This window comes from Manihot esculenta, chromosome 3 (assembly GCF_001659605.2).
Source record: "Manihot esculenta cultivar AM560-2 chromosome 3, M.esculenta_v8, whole genome shotgun sequence".
NCBI classification, from domain to species: Eukaryota; Viridiplantae; Streptophyta; class Magnoliopsida; order Malpighiales; family Euphorbiaceae; genus Manihot; species Manihot esculenta.
In genome coordinates, this window is record NC_035163.2 from 27,257,539 (window position 1) to 27,278,804 (window position 21,266).

Below are 21,266 nucleotides of genomic sequence, written 5' to 3' on the forward strand. Positions count from 1 at the left end.
GGCACGTTAGGCCGCCGAAAGGTGGTAAGGACAGCCCTATAAAAGGACCCCATGGCCGAAACGGGCAAGCTTTTCTTCCCATTTTCGGCCAAGGTGAGTTCTCCACCACCCCTCCTCTGTTTTGAGCTTCTCCCTTCGAGATTTCATGTTTTTCTTATGAGTTTTCACCTTGTTTGAAGATTTTTGAGTTTAAAGCAAGTTTTGGAGCTTTGAGGTTCAAGAACTCAAATCTCTCCCATCTCCGAGCTAGGGTCGTTTTCCTCTCGATTTACAAGAGGTAAGGGCCGATCTTGAGCTCACTACATGTTTTTAACAAGTTTTAAGTTGATTCTTGAAGTAGAAATGCATGTGTAGGGTTTTATGAGTTTTTGGGTTTTGTTGGTTTATGGGCAATGTATGTTGGATTTGTGTTGTTTGATGTGTTGTAGATGGGGTTTTAGATGGTTTGAAGCCCCTAGGAGCTTGTATGCTTGAGTATGTGTGTTGTAGAATAGGTTTATGCATGATTGGAAGTTTTGGAGGCAAATGTGCATAGATGAGCCAAGTTTCTGCCCTTTGGCAGAAACCAGTATCGGCAGCCGAAGGACTTTTGGCCGCCGAACATGGCTGGGGAGGCAAGCCTTTCGGCTGCCGAAGCCTGCCCCCGAAAAGAGACTTTCGTCTCTGTCTGGGACTTTCGGCCACCGAAGGTGCCGCCGAACCTGCCTGGGTTTCGGCTCTAGAGGGACTTTTGGCCGCCGAAGGTGCCGCCGAACCTGCCCTGTTCAGCCTTCCTTTGCATGTTTTTGCATGATTGTTTTAAGGTGTTTTAGGGGGTTTTGGGGGGGATGTTTTTAGAGTTATGTTCTAGTTGTTTGGTCCCTCATTTGAGTCCACCTGTGTAGGTTCGGACCCGAGGAACCGAGGACCCCAGCAGTGAGTTCAGCTGCTTCTGAGTCAGTAGAGCTTCAGCCAGAGGTGAGTAGAATAAACCTTTACGATTTAAAGCAAATAAATTATAAAGCTTTTAGCATGTTCATGCATCATGAATGCCATGTGATGAATTAGGTTGTTTGCATTAGAATTCACGAATATGTTGCATTGCATTTATGATGTTGATGTGGATTGGTTATTGGATGATCCTTTAGTCCTCATATGGTATGATGATGTTACGGCATGATATGGTATGGAAGTCCAGGTTGTACCCATTCTACATCCCTGGCACTATATAAGAGAAAGTCCAGGTTGTACCCATTCTACGTCCCTGGCACATTGGAATGTTATGATATGTTATGTTAAGAGAAAGATCGGTTGTACCCATTCTACGTCCCGGCACTTTGGAATGTAGAGGATTATTGGTGACAATACCATCCAAGATGTGATTTGTTGTGATGTGTTGCATTACATGATGGCATGAGGATTTAAATGTTGTTTTTCATTATTCTGCTCACTGGGCTCTTGTAGCTCACTCCTCTCCCTTAACCCCCAGGTTTGCAGGTACGGGCTAGACAGGGAAGTCAAGAAGAGTAAAGTCATGTGTTTGTAATAGATAGGAAGTGGACATGATAAATTGCAAGATGATGTAAAGTTGAATAGTCATGTTATGTATAATGATAATGAGGATTAGAAGTTGTGCTTGACTCTATGGGTATTGTTATCCCCTTTGATTACATGATCTCAAATGTTTTATGATGAATATGTGAACCAATTCAACGCATGTAATGTCGCCCATTGGGGCTTTGATGAGATCCCACAGAGGGGTCAATGTTATGGTTATGTTTATATTTAGTGCATGCCCAGGTTGAGATTGGTGCAGGAGAAAATGTATGAAAGAAAAGTTTTAATTTTTTAGTATATTGTTGATCACGTATGGGATTAAACAGGTTTACAGGTTATGTCAGGCTTGCTACGGGTCCCGGCGGCCTTAAGCCGATCTGGATCCTAGCGCCGGTAGCGGTCCGATTTTCGGGTCGTTACAAGTATCTATATTATCCCTCACTCTATTTACACTATCTGCGATTACACTGTCTACATTGCTACCCAAGGGAGGTCTGACCTCCTCCCGCTCAGACTCCTCGGCATTTACAAAAGGAACGACCTCCAGCCCTGGAGGTCCGGCACCTCCCCCTCCTAGTCCTATACCTTCCTTCTGAGGCTCGGCGACGCCTACCTCAGGGTTGAGGACTTCCACATCCTCTGTATTCAGCTCGGATCCTGCCTCAGAAGGCCCAACTTTAGTAAGAGAACTCCCTTTGGGCAAGGGCATATCGTCCTCCCCGTAGGCCACAATCTCACCATCGGAATCCTCTTCCTTGGCTCAGAGTACGGTTAAAGGGACAGTAGGATTACGCCTGGCCTCTCTTAAACCTCGGTTGAAGCCGGAGACGAACATACAGAGACCCTTATACCATATGGCCTCTTTCATCTCATCCGAAGCTTTATAATCCGTAAGTCGCCTCTCGCAGGCCTCGGCTATCTCGGTTCTTAACTCAGAAGAATCCTTGTAATTTTGGAGGTAAGCTTCACAGGCCTGCTGGGTCTCTTTCTTCAATTCAGGGGACTCCTTATACTCCTTCAAGTGCTTTTCAACCTCTAGCCGGACCTTATCATCGGCTAACTTGGCCCATTCAGACAGGGCTGAGCACCTCGTCTCTAGGTCCTTGACTTGTTGACACAGTTGCTGATTCTGAAGTTTAAACTCTTCTGCTGCCGAAGTTAAACCCTTGATGCTATCAGCTTGCCCACTCAGCTCTTGCCTCAAAACTACGACGCGGGCTAAGGCCTCGTCCTTCAGAGCCAATGTGGAGTCCAATTTTACCTTCAGCTGCTCTAGCTGACGCTGAATCTCCTCCTTCTGGCTTATCGCCTCATCCCTCTCGCGAAGACCCTCTGCCGCAGAAGACAGCTGCTTCAAAACCCCCTCTCAACGAGCCTCAACTGTAGCTGCCCTCTCATTAGACTCCTCAAGAAGTCTTCGGGTGTTAAACAACTCTGCCTCCACGGACTTGGCATACTCCTCTGCATCAGCTACCTTCCCGTCAGCCCTCTTTAAGGCCTCATAGGCAACATACAGTTTCGTTTGGAGAGACGCAGTATGCTCTCGGGCTGCAGCTAGGTTGCCCCGGGCATCAACGGTGGCAGATAGGTTTTCATCTCGACGAGCCTCCTCAATCCTACGGTCGACAGACTCTCGTAGAGAGAGGTCACGAGCATCTGCCTCCATGGAAAGGCCCAGTGCCTAATGCGAAAAGAAAATATCCATAAGGATAAAGAAATTAATAGAATCAAAATGAGAGCAAAAGGGACAATTTACCATCAGGAGCATCTCCCTGATCTTCTCTCCGAGCTCCTCTCGTGGTAAGGAGCGGAAGGTTGCTTGCTCTCGTGTAAAGCCCGCCAAATGACCAGTCAAGGCCAGCAGACGAGAGTCTGAAGCATCCGTGACTCCTCCGAACATTCGCTCTCGCAAAATCTCTACCACGACACCCGCCGGAGACTGATGCGTGATGTCTTCTGCATTTAATATATCATTATCCGGGGCAGATAGCAGAGGCACCACGGAAGCCTTCATTTTCTCCAAAGGAGGCAAGGGAGGGGCAGGATTCCCGGAGGTTCGGGCTTTCTTCAAAGAGGGAGTCGGCCGAGTTTTTCGGCAGGAGAAGGACGCTTGCTCCCGATTCCTTTGGCCATGCCTTGAGGAACAACCACCGGCCCTTGTAGAGGGGCCACCTCCGTAGGCCCAGTTACAGCCTCCTTTGTTGAGACGGTCTCGGAAGGAATTTTTTGGGCATCCTGTCCTTTCGAACTCGCCTCATTTTTGTCCTCAGGGCCCACCTCATCAATGGGGACAGTTTCCAAAAGCTCCACGGAAACATCGGCAGAAGAATGAAGATCATCCGTCCTCACGAGTTCGGGACCTTCAGCCGATTTAGCAACAATCTCCGAACCCCCCACAGCTTGTGTATTGTCAGTTCGCCGAGGCCTGGAGGCTTGAAAAGGGAAAGGAGCCGAGCTCCCTTGGCCGCTTTGGGAGGGCTTGGAAGGTCTAGTACCCTTGGAGGTCAACCTGGGAGGTCGGCTCATTGTGGTAGAAGCAATGACCCGAGCTACTTCCTCGGTAGCCTCGGAAACGCGTCCTCCTGCATGCAGAATGTCCAGCGCGGCGTTCATGCTTTCTCGGGACAAACAAAAATTCTTAGGGGGCTTAATTTGGTCCATTTTCACCTGGGAAGCTGTAAAAATCCAAAAATCAACACAAAATCAGGTAACCAGTCACACAAATCTAAAGCAGAGCAGCGCTACTGAGAAGAGTCAAGTACCCGCGTCTTTGATATCACGGAGATTAGAAATAAACATACACTTTTCGACATCATACTTCATTTCGACAGAAGTCAGTCGAATGTACCCGACCTGCTCGGTGAGGCTTAGCTGGGGTAGGTCATTGCAGTCCAGTGGAACATCCTCCCATGAGAGCTCTAAGTCCCAGACAAGCCCGGACTCCCTCTTGAGCTCCACTACTGCAAAGCCCTCCATCCAGCCCTTTATTGAGTCTTTGTGACCCGTGAAAATTGAAAGCTTCCCACGAGGGGAAAAATAATAAAAATTTTGGATTTCTCTGACCAATCGAAAGAAGGATATAAAGAAAGACATCGTGGGTGTAAATCTCCAACTCAGACACACAGATTCAAAAGAGGACATGAACAAGATGGAATTGGGGACCAACATTCGAGGGGTTATACGAAAGTGTCGGAAAACCTGGGAAGAAAGGCGAAAAAGAAAAGGTTAAACCATACTCCCTCTGCTTGGCAAAGAATACCAAGCTAAGACCCTCCTGAGGATCAATTAAGCCAGAGGGAGGAGGATCAGGAAGAACAATCCTTTCATACGGGAGGGGAGCTCAAATGCGAAAAAGGGGGTATCTAAATACTCCTGAGAGAAAAAAAATTTTAGGGAAGATGAGGTAACGTTAGACCTGATCCTGAGAACATCGGGAATTCTGGGGCCATCCATGGGGAGTGAAGCAATGGGGAGTGAAGAAGAAAAGCGTACCTTAACAATGGCCGAAGCTATAAGACAAAGTAGGCAAGTAGCGTAAGGAATCAAAGAGGGAAAATGCTCCGGGAAGGCAGAAAGAGTTCAAAATTCGAAACGGTAACAAGACAGAAGGGCATCCAAGCGTCTTAAAAGAAACTGTCCTTGGGCGGCGCGATCATGATGGTCCTCGGTATTTACCCCCTCGACAATCAGATAATAACTGCCGAGAGGGTAAAGGGGCAATTGATGACCGCGAGATTTTTTCGTCCGAATCAGAGACGAGGCCCACGATATCGGCCCATTACTCGGACGTTTTCGAGCCCTTAATATGAGCAAGGTCTGGTTTGTTCAAATGGTAAGGCCGGGCTCCCTCCTGACGCGCCTCAACCAGGATGGCCCATTCTCCAACTCCGCAGGGGAGCCCCTTTTCAGCCCAATCTTGTCCCCTTCACCCGGCCCAGCCTAGCCGGCCCAACCTAGAACCCAGAGTAAGACCCATCCGTTCATCTTGTGGGTCCCCTGGCACGCGCACACACGGAATCAGAGGTTGTTATGCATGGGGCAGGGATTTGATTCCCTCGTACGTTCGTATCAGTGTGGCAGGGACAGGTGGTTTACTGATACTCGTTCTATTGGCACGTCACTAGCAGACAAAAGAAAACCTATAAAAGGAGAAATACTCCCTTCTAGGTCTAAGCTTTTTCTAAGTTTTAGAGAGCCTATTGTAAAAACCCTATTTCTCTGGATCTCAGATCATCATATATAAATTAATTAATAAATTTTATTTTTTAAATTAAAATTAAAAAATAAAAAATAAATTATCTTAGTGAAAAATATCTCTAAAAATATTTTTTAAATATAAATTATTTTTTAAAAATAAATTGCGGAATTATGAAAGAAAATGACCCCTTTCTAGAGTACCCGAATTAGATTAGCCTTATCAAAAGAAGTCTTAAAGGGTTTCAAAATCGGAAATTAAAAAGGAAAAGCTACCTTAATGGAAACATTACATCAAATTAAGCAGCACCCAACTGTTCAAGCGTCCACATAATTATCTTCCATTAAATGCCCAACGCTCTTGAAAACTCCTCTGCACTTACCCTAGCTTCTTCCTCTTCTCCGCTATAATAAGCCTTTGCCATTTCGCTATTTTGCACCATACTCTCTCTGTCTTCTTTTTCAATCCCCATCATGGCTTCATGCAATGACCAGAACTTGGTCTATAACTTCAAGATTTCATCGGTTGGACCGGGTCGAATTACCGGTTCGGATGTGGTGTACGAGCTCAGTGGGTTGGACTTGGCCATGAAGCTTCACTATGTGAAGGGTGTCTACTTCTTCAGTAGTCAAGCAACACGTGAGCTCAACATTATGCACATTAAGGAAACTACGTTCTATTGGTTGAATGAGTTCTATATGATCTGTGGGCGGTTCCGGCGATCGGAAGAGACTGGTCGACCGTACATGAAGTGTAATGACTGTGGTGTGAGGATGGTAGAGGCACAGTGTGATCTGACGATAGATGAATGGCTTGAAAAGAAGGATTGTTCTCTTAATAAGCTGCTTGTTTACCATCAACCTATTGGTCCTGAATTATGCTTCTCTCCTCCTACTTACTTGCAGGTATTGTTTTCGTGCCATTTCCATATAAAATTTACAAAGAAAATTTCTCTAAAATATTTTTATCGATTTCTTGGTAAAATATATATTTTTTTCAGGTAACTAAGTTCAAATGTGGAGGGATGTCACTGGGCTTGAGCTGGGCCCATGTACTTGGGGACCCGTTTTCTGCTTCTGATTGCGTCAACATGTGGAGCCCATTTTTTGCTGGTCTCAAATCCAATAGGCCTTTGCAAATCACAAAATCACCCGACAGGCTTGAAAACCTTGAACCAGTAAAACAACCGCTTTCAATGAAGCGGGTCAACCAGGTTGGTGACCATTGGGTAACTGCCAATAACTGTAAAATGGAAACATTGTCACTCTATTTAACTACCTCACAGGTGTCTCAGCTTCTCTCAAAAATCTGGGGTGAAAATCCTATCAAAGAAGCTCCATTGTTTGAGTCTCTTTGTGCCATGATGTGGCAATGCATAGCCAAAGTTAGAGAAGAGCATGAGCCCAAAATAGTGACTATTTGCAAAAAAGACCCTAGTGTTCCAAAAACTGGGATTTTAAGCAACAGTCAAATTATAAGTTCTGTTGAGGCAGATTTTTCAATCAAGGATTCAGATCTGGAGAAATTGGCAAATTTGCTGGTCGATCGAGCAATTGATGAGAAAAATCAAATCGAGAAAATGGTAGAGAAAGATAATGGATCCTTTGATTATATAATATATGGAGGGAATTTGACATTTGTAAATTTTGAAAATATTAATTTATATGGACTGAAATGGAATAAGCATAAACCGAAATTCGTACACTATACTATTCAAGGAGTCGGAGACGAAGGTGCTGTTTTTGTGCTTCCATGGCCGGAAAAAGATTGCGACGAACGTAATGGCAAAGGAAGAGTCGTGACGGTAGTTTTGCCGGAAAAAGAGGTGACAAAGCTCAGATATGAGCTTAAGGGTAATGGTTTATTGATTGATGGTGATCTTGAATGATTACAAGGTTAATAGCGCTGATCAATAAATGAGCATGTAGTTGATTATTTATTTGTTTATTTTTAATCATGTAGTTCGGAGTGAGGTTTGACTGTTTGTGTGTTCAGCAATTTTCTGTTTGTAGTTGAAGATTATGGAGTTGTGATAATAATAATAATAATAATAAAGTTATTATTATTATTATTATTATTTCTACGTCTCAATTTATATAATTTAGTTTTCGTTTTCTTGATTTTCATTATTTTTTTCATCTTAATTTAAGTTTTTGCTTGGACGTTTTTGAATTCGGTAAAATTGACTACCCATTTGAGTTGAGGATTTATCTATTTAATTAGCAAAACAATTCGTATGAATAATATTGTGAGTTATTGGGGATTAATTTAACAAAATGTTTCAATTTAAAACAAAATAAACTTTATTAATATTATATTTATTTCCTTTTTTAGATAAAATTCTAATTTGAAAATTGATTTGTGTTTTAATAATTATCGGATTACTAACATCCATATCACAGTTGAATCTTTATTGGAGATTTGAATTCAAGATCTATTAGAATTCACTACACAAGACTGACTCATCAATACGCGCTTCAATCCACGATTAAAATAGATCGGACTGATTAGGATCCGGACTTATCAAAGAAAATTCAACTCATCTGATGCGATGAGAAATAGAAAAGTAGACCCAGTTATACTCCGACTCAATCAACACAAGCGCTGACAGAAAGTTAAATAGCCGTCTGATAATGGTAGATAGATAAATATACCTGTATGTACGGCATATACCTGTATGTACGGCTCTATATAACAGCGATAAATAATATTATATTAGGATGGCGATTATATATCGTTAAAGAAAAAATATAAATAAATAAATAAATAAAAGAGGAGGCGAAACCATTCAAACTAATTTTACTCATAGACATCTAAATCCTATTATTTGAAATCAATCATACTTTATCCAATATTTATGGTTGATATAGTTAAAGTTGCCCCACTTGCCCCAATTTTACCTTAAAAACCGGAAGTTTTCTCATAAAAAAAAAAAAAGAAAACTTAATAAATGTGAAACTTATCATAGTAGAAAAAGCAGACAAATGGAGATTGATGCAACGTGTAGCACGTAGAAAAATCGTCACACGATCAAACTTTTGAAATATGAACTAAACGCTGATTTGTTCGGTAACAATTTTAAATATATTGTTTAATATTTTCATTGGCATTTAAATATTAAAAAATAAATTATAAAAAATTATTTTTTTAATATTTAATTAATTAATACTAAAACAGTTATCCACTGTTATCACCCAACATGACCTTAACTCAAAATTTAAGATAAATGAAGCACAAATAATTTTACTGAGGAAATATCATTTATTAAAATTAAATAAAAAACTATGTGAAAACTATTAATATATGGGTATTAATAGAGTTTTTAATTTTTAATATAAGTATGAAATAAATTAAGAGACTTAATCTAAATAGAAATAAAGTTTCAATATCTAAATAAAATAGAAAATAATAAATAAAACTATAATTAAAAACACAAAATAAAATAGAATCCTAGCTAGAATAAGAAAATATAAAAATTTCGGGTCTTGTCTTGCAGAACAGCACGGCCACAACCACGGCCAGGTTGTGAATCTCTTAGATATTGAACTTGTTAGGCTAAACATCTTCCAGGCAGTATATACCACGGTGAGGTCGTGGACCTAGGGCCTGCTGGCCATTGATACTGATGCCCCATCAACAAGTAATATAAATAAAAGATTTTTAAAATAACTCCAGAAAATTCATATATATTTTTAACCATTGCAAAATAATAGTAAAAAAATAAAGAAAAAATTAATTTTAGGAAAATATTAATTAATGAAAGAGATTCATATGATCAAATGAAAAAAAAAATTGGAAAAATCAAAGTCTAAGTGGAATTACAAGAGATAAGGAACACATGCAATGCAACAATAATTAAGCTTTTGAAGAAAGATTAGCTTAAAATTTCTGACTTATAGGTCTTTTCGACCGTGTTAAGGGATTGTAACAGTATTAATCATTTTATAGTGGATAAATATCGTTATAACAAATAATTTTTGGGTAAACTATAATTTAGTTCCTCTGATTTAGTGAAATACAACATTTCGTCTTTCTATTTTAAAAAACCTTCAATTTAATCCTTCACATTTAAAAAAACTGCAAAATAATTCCTACCGTCAAATTTTCAGTTAACCTTTCGTTTATTTTAATGAAAATGACTAAACTACCCTTTAAGTAAAAAAATTCAACCAAACAGTATTCACTTCATCCCAACACAGAAGAAGGAGGAGGAGGAGGACGAGGAGAAAAGGAAGAAGAGGATCGGGAGGAGGAGGAGGAGGAGGAGGAGAAAGGATCGGGAAAAGAAGGAGAAGGAGAAGAAGAAGAAGAAGAAGAAGGAGGAGGAGGAGGAGGAGGAGAAGGAGGAGGAGGAGAAAAGGAAGAAGAGGATCGGGAAAGAAGGAGAAGAATGAGGAGAAAATGGTAGTTTAGTCATTTTTATTAAAATAAATGGAATGTTAACTGAAAATTTAACGGTATGAACTATTTTGCAGTTTTTTTAAATGTGAAGGATTAAATTGAAGGTTTTTTAAAATAGAGGGACAAAATGTTGTATTTCACTAAATCAGAGGGACTAAATTGCAGTTTACTTATAATTTTTCATAATTTATTTTTTAAAATATTAAAATATTCAATATTTTTTAAAAAATTATTGTCCAACATTACCAACAAACAAAATGGGTATCTGCATAATCTATTTATTTCATTAATTTCTTCTCTTAAATGGTCCACATTTTGGTTATTTTCTCCGATGGAATAATGAATCCCACTTGAACGAGCAAAAGCTCAGTTGTTTATGGACAAATATCCTTTGAACTTTCTATCTATGGTTGGTCACCAAACAATTCTCTCCTTGACATGTCACCAAACCATTGGTAACCTAAGGTTGTCCCCAAAGCCACCCAATGTCCCAATCAACATGAATCCAAAACCCTAGAAATATAATTCTAGGGTTTTTTTGTCCTCATCTTCCCCAAATTATTGAAGATGAAAGTGGCTTTTAAAACAAAAAATTTAATAAATTCATGGATCATGGATCAAGCACAAAGAACATGCCACTCCAGCAGTAGTGACACTTTAAATGCTGGAATCCAATAGTTTATGGCTATCTTGTAGTCGGAAAATTCAAACTAAAGCTGACCCACAAAAATATTTTTAAATTGAATTAAATATAAAAAAGGTAATTTTAATATTACGTGTAAAATGGATTTATTAGATTGTCACATCATGGTAAAAGAAATAAATAAATGTATATTTTTCATCAAACTATTTTGTATTTTAGCTATAAACAAAAGAGAGCCTCTAACGGGCCTCTAGCTTATCATAATAATAAAAATATAAGAGAAAATAATTAAAATGAGGCTGGCCTAGGCATGAAAATTTTATTATTTGATTTATATATTACAAGAAAATTACCTCTTAATTTTAAAAAAATAAATTAAAATATTTTTTATTATTTTAACAGTTAAATATAAAAAAATTTAAAATTTATGTTTAATAAGAAAAAATTAATTAATAAATATTTTTATAAAATTAAAAAATTAACTAATAAATTTTTCTATATTATAATCACTAATAAAATATTTAACAGATAAAATAATTAATTAATATATTTTTTAAAATTTTATTTTAATATATTTTTTAAAATTAATAAATTAATTAAAGAGTTTTCTCCCGATATAAATTATATAATAATTTTTTTAATTTAAATTATTCATATTTTAAAAAAATTAAGAAATTTTATTCGATTATGATAAATTTTATGTAGATTTCATAAATAATTATAGATATTTAATTATATTATATACAATAATTATATTAAATAATTTTCCAACAAATCTTCTATTTTCAACCATAATTTTTTTTTTCCAAATTAATAATATGTGATGAGAATTACTTTGGGCATAAACCTAGAGCATATTATGTGGTGAGATGAGGATTGAGGTGAACCAGCAGTAGGAGAGGACCACACAACTACAAAGCAAGATTCTGAGTGTTGTTGAACCAGACTACTCAGCTATGGTGGGGCTCTTGCAATTAATATGACAAAAACTTCATACTCCAAATACTCAGTTCCAAACAATAATTGATTTGGAATTTATCACAATCCTCTCTTTTATTTTCTTTTTTCCAATTTAAACCCATCATTCAACAGAATGACTCGATCAAACTGCCAGTTTTAGCATAAACTATAACTAACCCATCAACTTTTTAATCTGCCATTCTAAAATGGATCCTCTTGGTCCTCGCTATCTCCCTTTACTTACTCTTGCCTCATTTCAGGTTTCTATTATGCCAAGAACTATACGCTATTGAAGAATTGCTGAGAGACTGGATTGTGAAATTGATATTTGGGAATTTAATTCTCTTAGGTAGGATAGAATTAGCATTGAAGGTGTTTGAGAGAATTGTCGAGAGAGTGAGAGGGACTGAGGAACAAGAATGGGAAGCTGTAGCTCAGGATGTTAAGACGCGAAATGCCGTTACGTCTTAACCAATCAATGGTTTTGAATGCAATTGTTAAAAAATTACGATACAACAGAATTTTGCTATTTTTTCCTATTATATTTGATGATCTGAGATTCAGAAAATAAAATTTTACAACAGTTTTGTAAAATTGAAAAAAACTTAGACCTGCAGGAGAGTATTTCTCCTTTTATATGTTTTTTTTTGTCTAGTGACGTATAACAGAATGCATGTCATTGGGTCATCTGTCCCTGTCATGTTGATATGGACGTACGAGAGAATCAGATTGTTGCCTCATGCGTAACGGCCCTTAATTCTTCCGGGTACGGGTGGTCCCAAGTGAAGGATGGGTAGGTCTTCTTCTTGATTTTGGGCCGAACTGGAAGATATGATGTGGGCTGAATCCAGAGAGAATCTTATTTATCGGACCCAAAGGGTTAGACCGGCCTGACTGAGGGGATTGATGGGAGTCCGATCTCCAGACTGAGTGGACCGGACTTAATGCATGTGATGAGGCTTGAGGGCCTTAGATGGGCTGGTGTCGTGGGTCTGGTCTCAGACCGGATGGAGAAATCCAACGGTCATCAATATTTAAATAACTTTATTTATAACTAATTTTTTCAACATACTTTTCACATTATTTTCGCTCGTTATAAAGATATTCTTTTATTAGTAAAATTTTATATTTTATTATTCTAATAAAAATAATGAAATATTAATACATTAAATTAAATTTATTATAAATTAATCTTAAATATCACTAACAAATGAAATAAAATAAATTATTTATTAAATTCTTTTAACCGTAGTGAACCTAAAGGCTAAATCTTGAGAGAAAAATACAGTTGGATAGACAAGAACAAGAAGTAAATTGAAAGAAAGTATGAGAAAAAATAAAAAATATTTGTAACTTTTTATATAGAGTAGAGTATGAATTCTATTAGACTTGAATTACAGTTTCATTGGTTTGTTATCATTAAAATTCAATTTATTATTTAAATATTTTTAAATTTAAACTGTAAAATCACATTTAATAAAAAAATAATTATTTAAAATTATTTTAATTCATTTATCATATACATCGATAATTATCGCTTTTAACGTTATTATCATTTAATATTTTAAAAAATAATTATTATTTATCATTTATAACAATAATTAATTAAAATCGTTATTTTTATAAATAATTATTTAAAAATGTTTGTACTTAATCAATTTATCAAAATTTTGAAATAAATAATTTATTTTTTTATCTATGAAATTTATCAAAATAAAATTTCAAATCTCTAATTTTTTTTTATAATTAATAATATAATTTTAATATACATATTATTAAAATTTTGAATTTAAATAAAGAATCCATCTATTTAATTTAAAATTTTAAATATTAATAATATTTTAATATTTCTCAATCTAACTCTTATTTAACAAATAAAATTATTATCCATTTTAAATTTAAATGAAATTGTAAATAATCTATGTTATTAATATAATGCTTTATTTTAAATTTTTTATTTCATTAATATTTTAATATTAATTTATTAAATTTGAATTTATTATTTTTAATTTATACTTAAAAATATAAAATTAATATTCATATATATAATTTAAACTAAATATTAAGAGATAATTTAAATTATTATTTAAAAAAATAATTAATTAATAAAAAACTGTGTTGAAAATGAAATAAAATATTATTATAATAGTTATTTATATATTATTTATAATTAAAAAAAAAAGTGAATTAGAAAAGAAAAGCAGAAAATGAGATATCGTTTCCGAAGAAAAGCATTATGACCCAACCCACACGTTAGGTGGAAAACCATAAGCAATTATATGCCCTTTTTTTCCCACAACTGTTTCCGTCACTTTGCTTTCTGTCCATTTTCTTCCCCACTGTCCCATACCTCAATTTTTCTTTTTCTTTTTCTTGTTTTGAAAAACATAAAAAATATCAAAGCATCTTTCATCAAAACTGTCTTCCACCAAATTTCTAAAATATCACAGTAACCTATGATCTGGATTCAAATGCTCAAGCTGAAAGGAGAAAAACACAAGGCACAAGGATGGGATCCTCTAGAAAAACAAGAAGAAACATATGGGAAGATGCTCTACAAGAAAATTCAGGTTAAGCAACAAAGAGAAATTTTAGTTTCTAAAGCTGAGCATCATTCATACTATTGATCATTATATGCATCATAAAAACCAACTATACAAGATTTCTGATTTCCGATTTTCTATATCTATTTGGTTAGCAATGGCAGATATGCTTCTGCTGTTTCATCCCAAATGCTTAACCAGACAGCATCTTCATTACTCTCTTATCTTTATCTCAATGCCAACCATGGAGAAAATTGAAAGACGTATATACAGAACAAAACCATAAACTATTTATACTTGTTGTGACATTCGCTCTCGTTGCCTGCGCATTCGAGCTGCCCAAGACATGTTCCCTTCTGCATCCTTGTTCATGCTTCTTCTCTTCAATTCTGATAGCTGAGCTTCCCACCGATTCTTCCACTCGCCTCTCACTTCCAGTTCCTGATATAGCAAAGAGAAGCAGATTGAATACACAGTGATGAAATTGGAAAACTGACTGAAACCAAATTCAAAGCATCTGCGGGTTCTTCCAAAAGATCAAGGACTAAAGATTAAATGGAAAAACAGAAGTGAAACTTCTTCATTACCTACCACAATAGCATAGGTCTGACCTCATAAACTAGAAAATTGCTTTGTTCAATCAAATAATTCAATGTAAGTTATGAATACCAATAAAAAAAGGAGCAGATAATGCACATTTGGCTACAAACATAAATTCTATGGATTTTGACAGAAGGTCCACAAAGAAATTAACTTTGAAGAAATCAGAATCTGAATTCTCAGCTTCCACTAATTGATAACCCCTAAAAAATAGAAGTCTCCACTAACTTTGCCTGGAAAAAACTAACAATTGGGGTCAATAGAACACCTAAAAATTCAAAGTTTCCGCCTTAGTTTCTAGGGAAATTTTCTCGCTTGAAGTCATACCTTTGGTTTATGACACTCCCATCAAGATTCTAGACCAACCCAAATCCACCATTAAATAAATCAAGAAAATTGTCAATTTATCCACTCTAAAGTCAATCATCCTTATTTAACTGTAACTCTACAAGAATAACTCCATAAACAAAGGTTTATACAGAGAAACAGATGGGAAAACTGAGGCAAATAAACCCAAAATAGCAAAATTTGACAGGGAAAAAAATGCATGAAAAATCATTTTCCAAGACCTGCATCAAAGCCCAAGAATCGAGAAAAACAAAGAGGAACAAAGTACCCATCGCACACACATCAGCAAATCATTAGCGAAACCCTTTTTCCCCCTCAAATTTCCACACAAAAAGAAAAATCACACCAAAGAAACCCACATCAAATTTAACCACCAAATTCATTTTAAAAAGAAGAACAAGGACAAGGAAAAATACCTCGTCGTTCTGGTATCTTCTCCTAGCAGAAAACGCCAGGTGAAGACCCCGAGCCATGTCCCTATCATAAAGAGCTCTACTTCTTGGATCCGAGAGAGTCTCATAAGCCTCCTGAACCTGAATAAACCTCTGGGTATACTCCTCTACTCGATCCGGCGGTGACACGTCCGGATGGTACTTCCTGGCGAGCTGCTTATAAGCCTGCTTTATCTCAATCAATGTACCGGACTCAGGAATCCCCAGAAGCTCATAGAAGCTCATATCGGTGGAGATGCTTTCCTGCACAGCAGCCTTCGTTTTGAACGACGCGCGTGGGAAACGTGTCACCGGCTTGAAGCGGAGAATTGGATCGGCCTTGGACGTCACGGTGGAAGAACCGGTGGTGGAGGAGAAGCAGAAGCGAGAGGCATCGCTTCCGGGGATAATTAAGCCATAGCTACGCATCTCTCTCTGTTTCTTTTAGGTGGGATAGCTTAAAAGCTTCTGTTTTTGGCTTAGCTTTGGATACTGGATGTTTGGTTTCGCACAAGGCTCTGTTGGATTTAGAAGAAGATATGGTGGGAGAAAGGTAAAGGTGGAGCTGAGGACTACAGCCTCAAAGGTGGGGACATTTATAGTCTTATAGTTATTTGCCACTTGTCAATTTCAGCCGTTTTCTTTTTAATTATTTTTTATTATGAAATATCAATTTTTAAATAATTGACTGTTGACGTGTGGTATTATATTTTGTTTTGTTGATTAAAATTTCTAAAATATTTTTTAAAAATTTATTTAAAATAAGGAATGATGTATTATGAAATAATTTATTTTTCATACATTTTACAAATTAAATAAGGAGAAAAATAATATTTTTAAAAATCTGACTTTTTATTTCAATATATTACATGATATATGAAGAAAGCGAGAAAAGAAAATAATAATTTAATAAATAAATAATAAATATTCAATTTTTAAAAATTTGTAGATGGTTTATGATCAATATAAATTTCAATAAGAAACTTAAATGAAAAATAAAAAATAATATTATTTTGGCATAGAAAGTTAAAATGTAGTTTGATGTAGGAGATCTACCTAACCAAAAAATAAATAAATTTATTCCTACCTAAGCAAACCTAATTCAATTAAACATTAAAAAAACAATATTTTATTTTTTAAAATGGAATTCAAATTAAAAATATCACATTATTAAAAATTCAGTTGAAATTAATTGTATAAAAAAGTAATATTATATTTTTTAAAAAAAATAACATTGAAAATTTTAATATTTACTTACGTGTTTTGGGATTTAATAAATTTAAATTTTATTTTGATTTTATCCAAAATTTATATTTATATTTAAGGAGTATTATTTATTTCTATTATAAATTTAAATATATTTTTATTTTACATGTCTATATTTAAAAAAATACAATATGAACAATATCAAAAATAAAAAATTTTAACTTTATTTCAACTGAAAGTTTTTTATTTAAAAAAATAAATTTATAAAAAATTATTTAAATTGTTTTTCTGAGAAAATAAATGAGTAAAAATAGATCAAAATTGAATGCATGTAGGGTAAGGGTTGTGGCAGAGTTTTTGTTGGGCATTTAGCGTAAGGGACAACATTTCATTTATCTAAAGTTAAAAATTACTTAATTTGTGTTTAAAATCTTCCACGTCTCTTCTTTAAATGGAAAACAGAATTATGTCACCCTCTGTTCTGGACTAATAAATGCTTCACTTTAATTTATTATTTTTTTACTATAATATTTAATTATATCATCAAAGTATATTCAATGAACTTTTATAAAAATTTAATTAAGTAATTTTTTAAATAAATATTTTTATTTAAAATGAAAAATTTTATTTTTTTAATATAAAATCACGCCAATCGAGATGCTTGTATATAAGCAGGTCTTCTAATAAGGAAACTCCAAGTTGATAATCATATAGAAGAAGTGCAATGTTTTGGCAATCCACCAAGACAACTCCATGCATAACCTATTATAGTGGTGAAAGATGGAAGGCTTACTTATTCAACTTAAGTTTTTATAACGTATAAAATTCTTATCAACTTGGAATCTACATTTTCCAATCTTTACTTTAAGAAAAAAAAAAAAAAAAAAACTTTAGTTTAAGGAAAAAAAAGGAAAGTTTAAAAAAGAAAGTTTCATAAAGAAAACAACATAATTAGGGATGTTAATGGATTATATATTTTTGGATATTCGATCCAATCCAACCTTAATAAAATTGATTTAAATAGTTATAATCAGATTTGTAATGAATTTATATTTAAAAAATAATACTCGTATTGAGTTCGCATCGGATTTAAATTTTATGTACAAAATATCTGCCATTCGAACCCATTTATATAAATAATTAATTTAATATAAAAAATATATTTTATAATAATATTTATAATTTTTTTATATTTTTTATTTAAAAATTAAAATTTAAATATTTTTTAAAATTATTAAATTTTTTTAAATGAAAATTATTAATAAAAAATATTTTTATATAAATTATTCATTAAAATATATAAAACTAAACGAGTTTAAATTTTATTTCGATAATAATAATCGGATTTGATATGAATTCAAATAGTTTAAATTAATATTAATTTTTAATCGAGTTTAAAACGAATTCGAATATTGCTAATATAAATTGATTTAGATTTAGATAGTTTAATTTTCACGAAGACCCTATTTATTTAGATCTCAAAATATAACTGAAATTTATTAAACATACAAAGAGAATACTTTTGCACACGTGTCATCCGTCCTTATCTTATTATTATTTTTTATCCAAGAGCATTTCATTGCTTGAAACTTTGAGTACATGGATTAAAAATAAAACAATGTCTCGTACAATCCCAACCAAGAGGAAAGAAACAGTGAATAGAACCGAGCAACCCAACTCAAAGGCTTCAATCGACGTGTGTGCCCCATCAAACCGTTGCTTGCTATAGACTAATGGCAAGACTAATGAGAGACTGTAGCAAATATACCACGTTGGAGCAAACTGGGACCAAGGGCCAAGAAACAACTAGCATAGCCCCTGCAGGGATGGAGTCCCAATCAACCATGGGACCAAGGGCCAAGAAACAACTAGCATAGCCCCTGCAGGGATGGAATCCCAAGCAACCATCTCCTCATAGCATCCAACCAGTCATAGCCACCATACATCTTGCAGCATGCAGTGCTTCCCTCTCCACAAAACTAGAAAAAAAAGGAAAAACCTTTCAAAGGAGACTAAAAAACCAAATTAAAACCACAAGATCAAAAAACAAAAGTTTAAAAACATTAGAGAACATTAGAGAAATTGAGGGATGAGGAGCTTCACGGCCAGCGGCTGAATCTTCCCAATAAAACAGACAGAACCTCTTATGTTTTACAGGAAAGTCAGTATTTTGCTTTTCATAATCTCTTCCTTTACCATAATATTACTATTTAAGAACATAAATATATTATTATTATTGGTGGAAAGTGGAAACACTAGAGTTTATTTTTTTTTTTTAAGAAAAAAAATTAAAATGAAAAGGTTCCGGTGATATTGCTGAACCTCTGGAGTTTATCCAATGAAAAAAATTAGACTTTTTTTTATAAATATATAATTGAATTCGTTTGAAAGTCCTACGGCCAGTTGAAATTACATGAAAAATTGACAACGTAATTACTTTTAATTGAAAGAATTACATTCCTAGTTAATGAAAATAACAATTTGAAAGGCCATAAAAAAAATTGTAACTTGAAACAAATCCATAGGACAAGAATATTTCTCATAAGCTATTAATTATAATGTTTCCGTCTTATTAATTTGTTCTTTGTTATGAAGTTTCACTAAAAAGAAGTTGCATAATCTTTTTTTTTTTTTTTTTTTTTTTTATAATCTATTGTTGTCTCTTGTTTCTATTTTCTTATTTTATTTTTACCTTTAATTTTTCGGACAGTGTCACAGTGACTAAACACGCGAGCCAAACGTCACCATCAATGGAAATTTTATTATTAAGCATAAACAAGTTTTTTTAATTATCAAATCCCTTATTTTTAGCTTTTTTTCTTTTTCTGTAGAATCATTTTACACATCCAAGAAAGTTTATGTTGACTTCATTTTCTTATTTTAAAGAAAATAGAGAATCTTAGTAAAATACAAATTCAACTGACGTGTTCAATGACGAAAACTAAAGGCTAATTTAAAATATTTTCCAGAGCGTCAAATACTTGAAAAAGTAAGCAGAGAAAGAGTGAAATAATGTAAAAAAATAAAATCAAAATATTTATAATTTGTCCATATTTTGCTTAAAATTACTGTAATTTCAAGTAAAAAAAAATTATGTAATCAACAGCTAATTTGAAATTAAAATTAAGCACTATTCATTTATTTAATCCATTGCCACCAAATTTACAAGAACGCAAATGGGCAATTCTACACTTGTGGCCGTACAATGGCCGAAGAGTTGTTTGAGAATTAAAGTAACAAACTTTCATTTTGCATGATTTTCAATTTTAATATTGGAAATAAATCGAACTGATTTATTATATATGATTATGTAAAGTCCCGATTCATCTTATCCATTAATTTCGACCTCGTAGGAACACGAGGATTGGCCAATGAAACGATGGTTCCATATAAAAACACATCACTTACATATGACAAACTTTATATTATAGTTGTATTTTATGACAAACCTCATTTAAATCCTACCCTAATCAATAGTTAACATATAACCACATATACCCGTCGTATCTGCATAATAATTTTCCAAAATCGGATGAAATAACCCAATCTTTTATTTATTTATTTATTTTCTTTTAACTAGCCAAATACTGATGTACCTTCCCCATCACTAATATATATCATTAACCCAAACCCACCAACTAAAGGGTAAAATGATGCACACACGATTAGACCAAAAACAAAATTAAGCGTCAAGTGTACATACATTCAATGATTGTGGTTTCTTCTACTTTGCCTAAACTAACCTAACCTAACCTCACCTAACCTCACCTCCAATTTAAGGGTTACAAGGAAAAGGCCCTAACCAAAAATATTCTTAAAAACATGATGCACAGATATGCTAGAATGGGTGCAACGCCACAGCAGGATTCAACACCTCAACATAAGTAGAAAGTTTCCTTAAGCAACTCCTTGCAAAGCTGGCTGAGACAGATAGAGATGGGGAAAAAGAAAGAGAAGTGTTGTAGCATCCACAATATAGACCAAAAGTTTCAGCTTTCCTACCATCATATTCATCCTACCAAGAAACAGGAAGGAACCAAAAAAACGAAGAAAAAGAAAGATCTGATGGTAGGAAAGCCGCCTCTCCACATGACTGCGGACTGCAGTTTTTTTTTTTAAAAAAAAAAAAAAAAGAAGCGGGGTCAGAAAAAATAAATAAATAAAAGAGACGTCCGAAGGTTGAGAAATTATTAGCTCTTACAGCAACTAATAATTTCGCTAGCGTTCAGTTCAGCCCTCTGATTGGTAATATTTATGTGGGAAAGAAAAATTAAAAACTAAACAATCAAAAAACACTGACTAGTAGAGTTTCTCGGGGTTAGGTTTGTGCTATGGGCAATCAGCAGAAACTCTTTCTCAAACAATCAAGAGTTGACACTTCCATTTAAACAAGGAGATTCAAG

General features: G+C 34.6%; 3 protein-coding genes across 3 annotated transcripts; 1 reads left to right on the top strand and 2 right to left on the bottom strand.

Annotated features, from left to right (window-relative positions):
• Positions 1-2,296: 2,296 nt before the first annotated feature.
• LOC122723317 (tropomyosin alpha-3 chain-like) lies at positions 2,297-3,550 on the bottom strand. The gene is made up of 3 exons (XM_043955114.1): positions 3,293-3,550; positions 2,927-3,217; positions 2,297-2,884 (listed from the first exon to the last, which is right to left on the bottom strand). Exons 1-3 carry the CDS (start codon positions 3,548-3,550, stop codon positions 2,297-2,299), a joined length of 1,137 nt encoding a protein of 378 aa, XP_043811049.1.
• Positions 3,551-6,157: 2,607 nt separating this feature from the next.
• Positions 6,158-7,851, top strand: LOC110610811 (protein ECERIFERUM 26-like). The gene is made up of 2 exons (XM_021750890.2): positions 6,158-6,636; positions 6,732-7,851. The coding sequence occupies exons 1-2, from the start codon at positions 6,205-6,207 to the stop codon at positions 7,617-7,619; spliced, it is 1,320 nt and encodes a 439-aa protein (XP_021606582.1). The 5' UTR covers positions 6,158-6,204; the 3' UTR covers positions 7,620-7,851.
• A 6,473-nt stretch (positions 7,852-14,324) lies between these two features.
• Positions 14,325-16,223, bottom strand: LOC110612400 (chaperone protein dnaJ 20, chloroplastic). Its single transcript, XM_021753174.2, has 2 exons — positions 15,643-16,223; positions 14,325-14,719 (listed from the first exon to the last, which is right to left on the bottom strand). Exons 1-2 carry the CDS (start codon positions 16,084-16,086, stop codon positions 14,570-14,572), a joined length of 594 nt encoding a protein of 197 aa, XP_021608866.1. The 5' UTR covers positions 16,087-16,223; the 3' UTR covers positions 14,325-14,569.
• Between the last annotated feature and the right edge of the window lie 5,043 nt (positions 16,224-21,266).

Bases quoted from the DNA above. Each gene is read 5' to 3' on its own strand.
- LOC122723317 (XM_043955114.1), bottom strand. From the start codon at position 3,550: ATGAAGGCTTCCGTGGTGCCTCTGCTATCTGCCCCGGATAATGATATA. The intron at 3,218-3,292 runs GTAAATTGTCCC...TTTTCGCATTAG, and splicing joins TCAGGGAGATGCTCCTGATG to GCACTGGGCCTTTCCATGGA. The intron at 2,885-2,926 runs GCAGCTACAGTT...GTTTTGAAGCAG, and splicing joins TTGAGGAGTCTAATGAGAGG to CTGTCTTCTGCGGCAGAGGG.
- LOC110610811 (XM_021750890.2), top strand. From the start codon at position 6,205: ATGGCTTCATGCAATGACCAGAACTTGGTCTATAACTTCAAGATTTCA. The intron at 6,637-6,731 runs GTATTGTTTTCG...TATTTTTTTCAG, and splicing joins CTCCTCCTACTTACTTGCAG to GTAACTAAGTTCAAATGTGG.
- LOC110612400 (XM_021753174.2), bottom strand. From the start codon at position 16,086: ATGCGTAGCTATGGCTTAATTATCCCCGGAAGCGATGCCTCTCGCTTC. The intron at 14,720-15,642 runs GTATTTTTCCTT...TTGCTATATCAG, and splicing joins GAAGATACCAGAACGACGAG to GAACTGGAAGTGAGAGGCGA.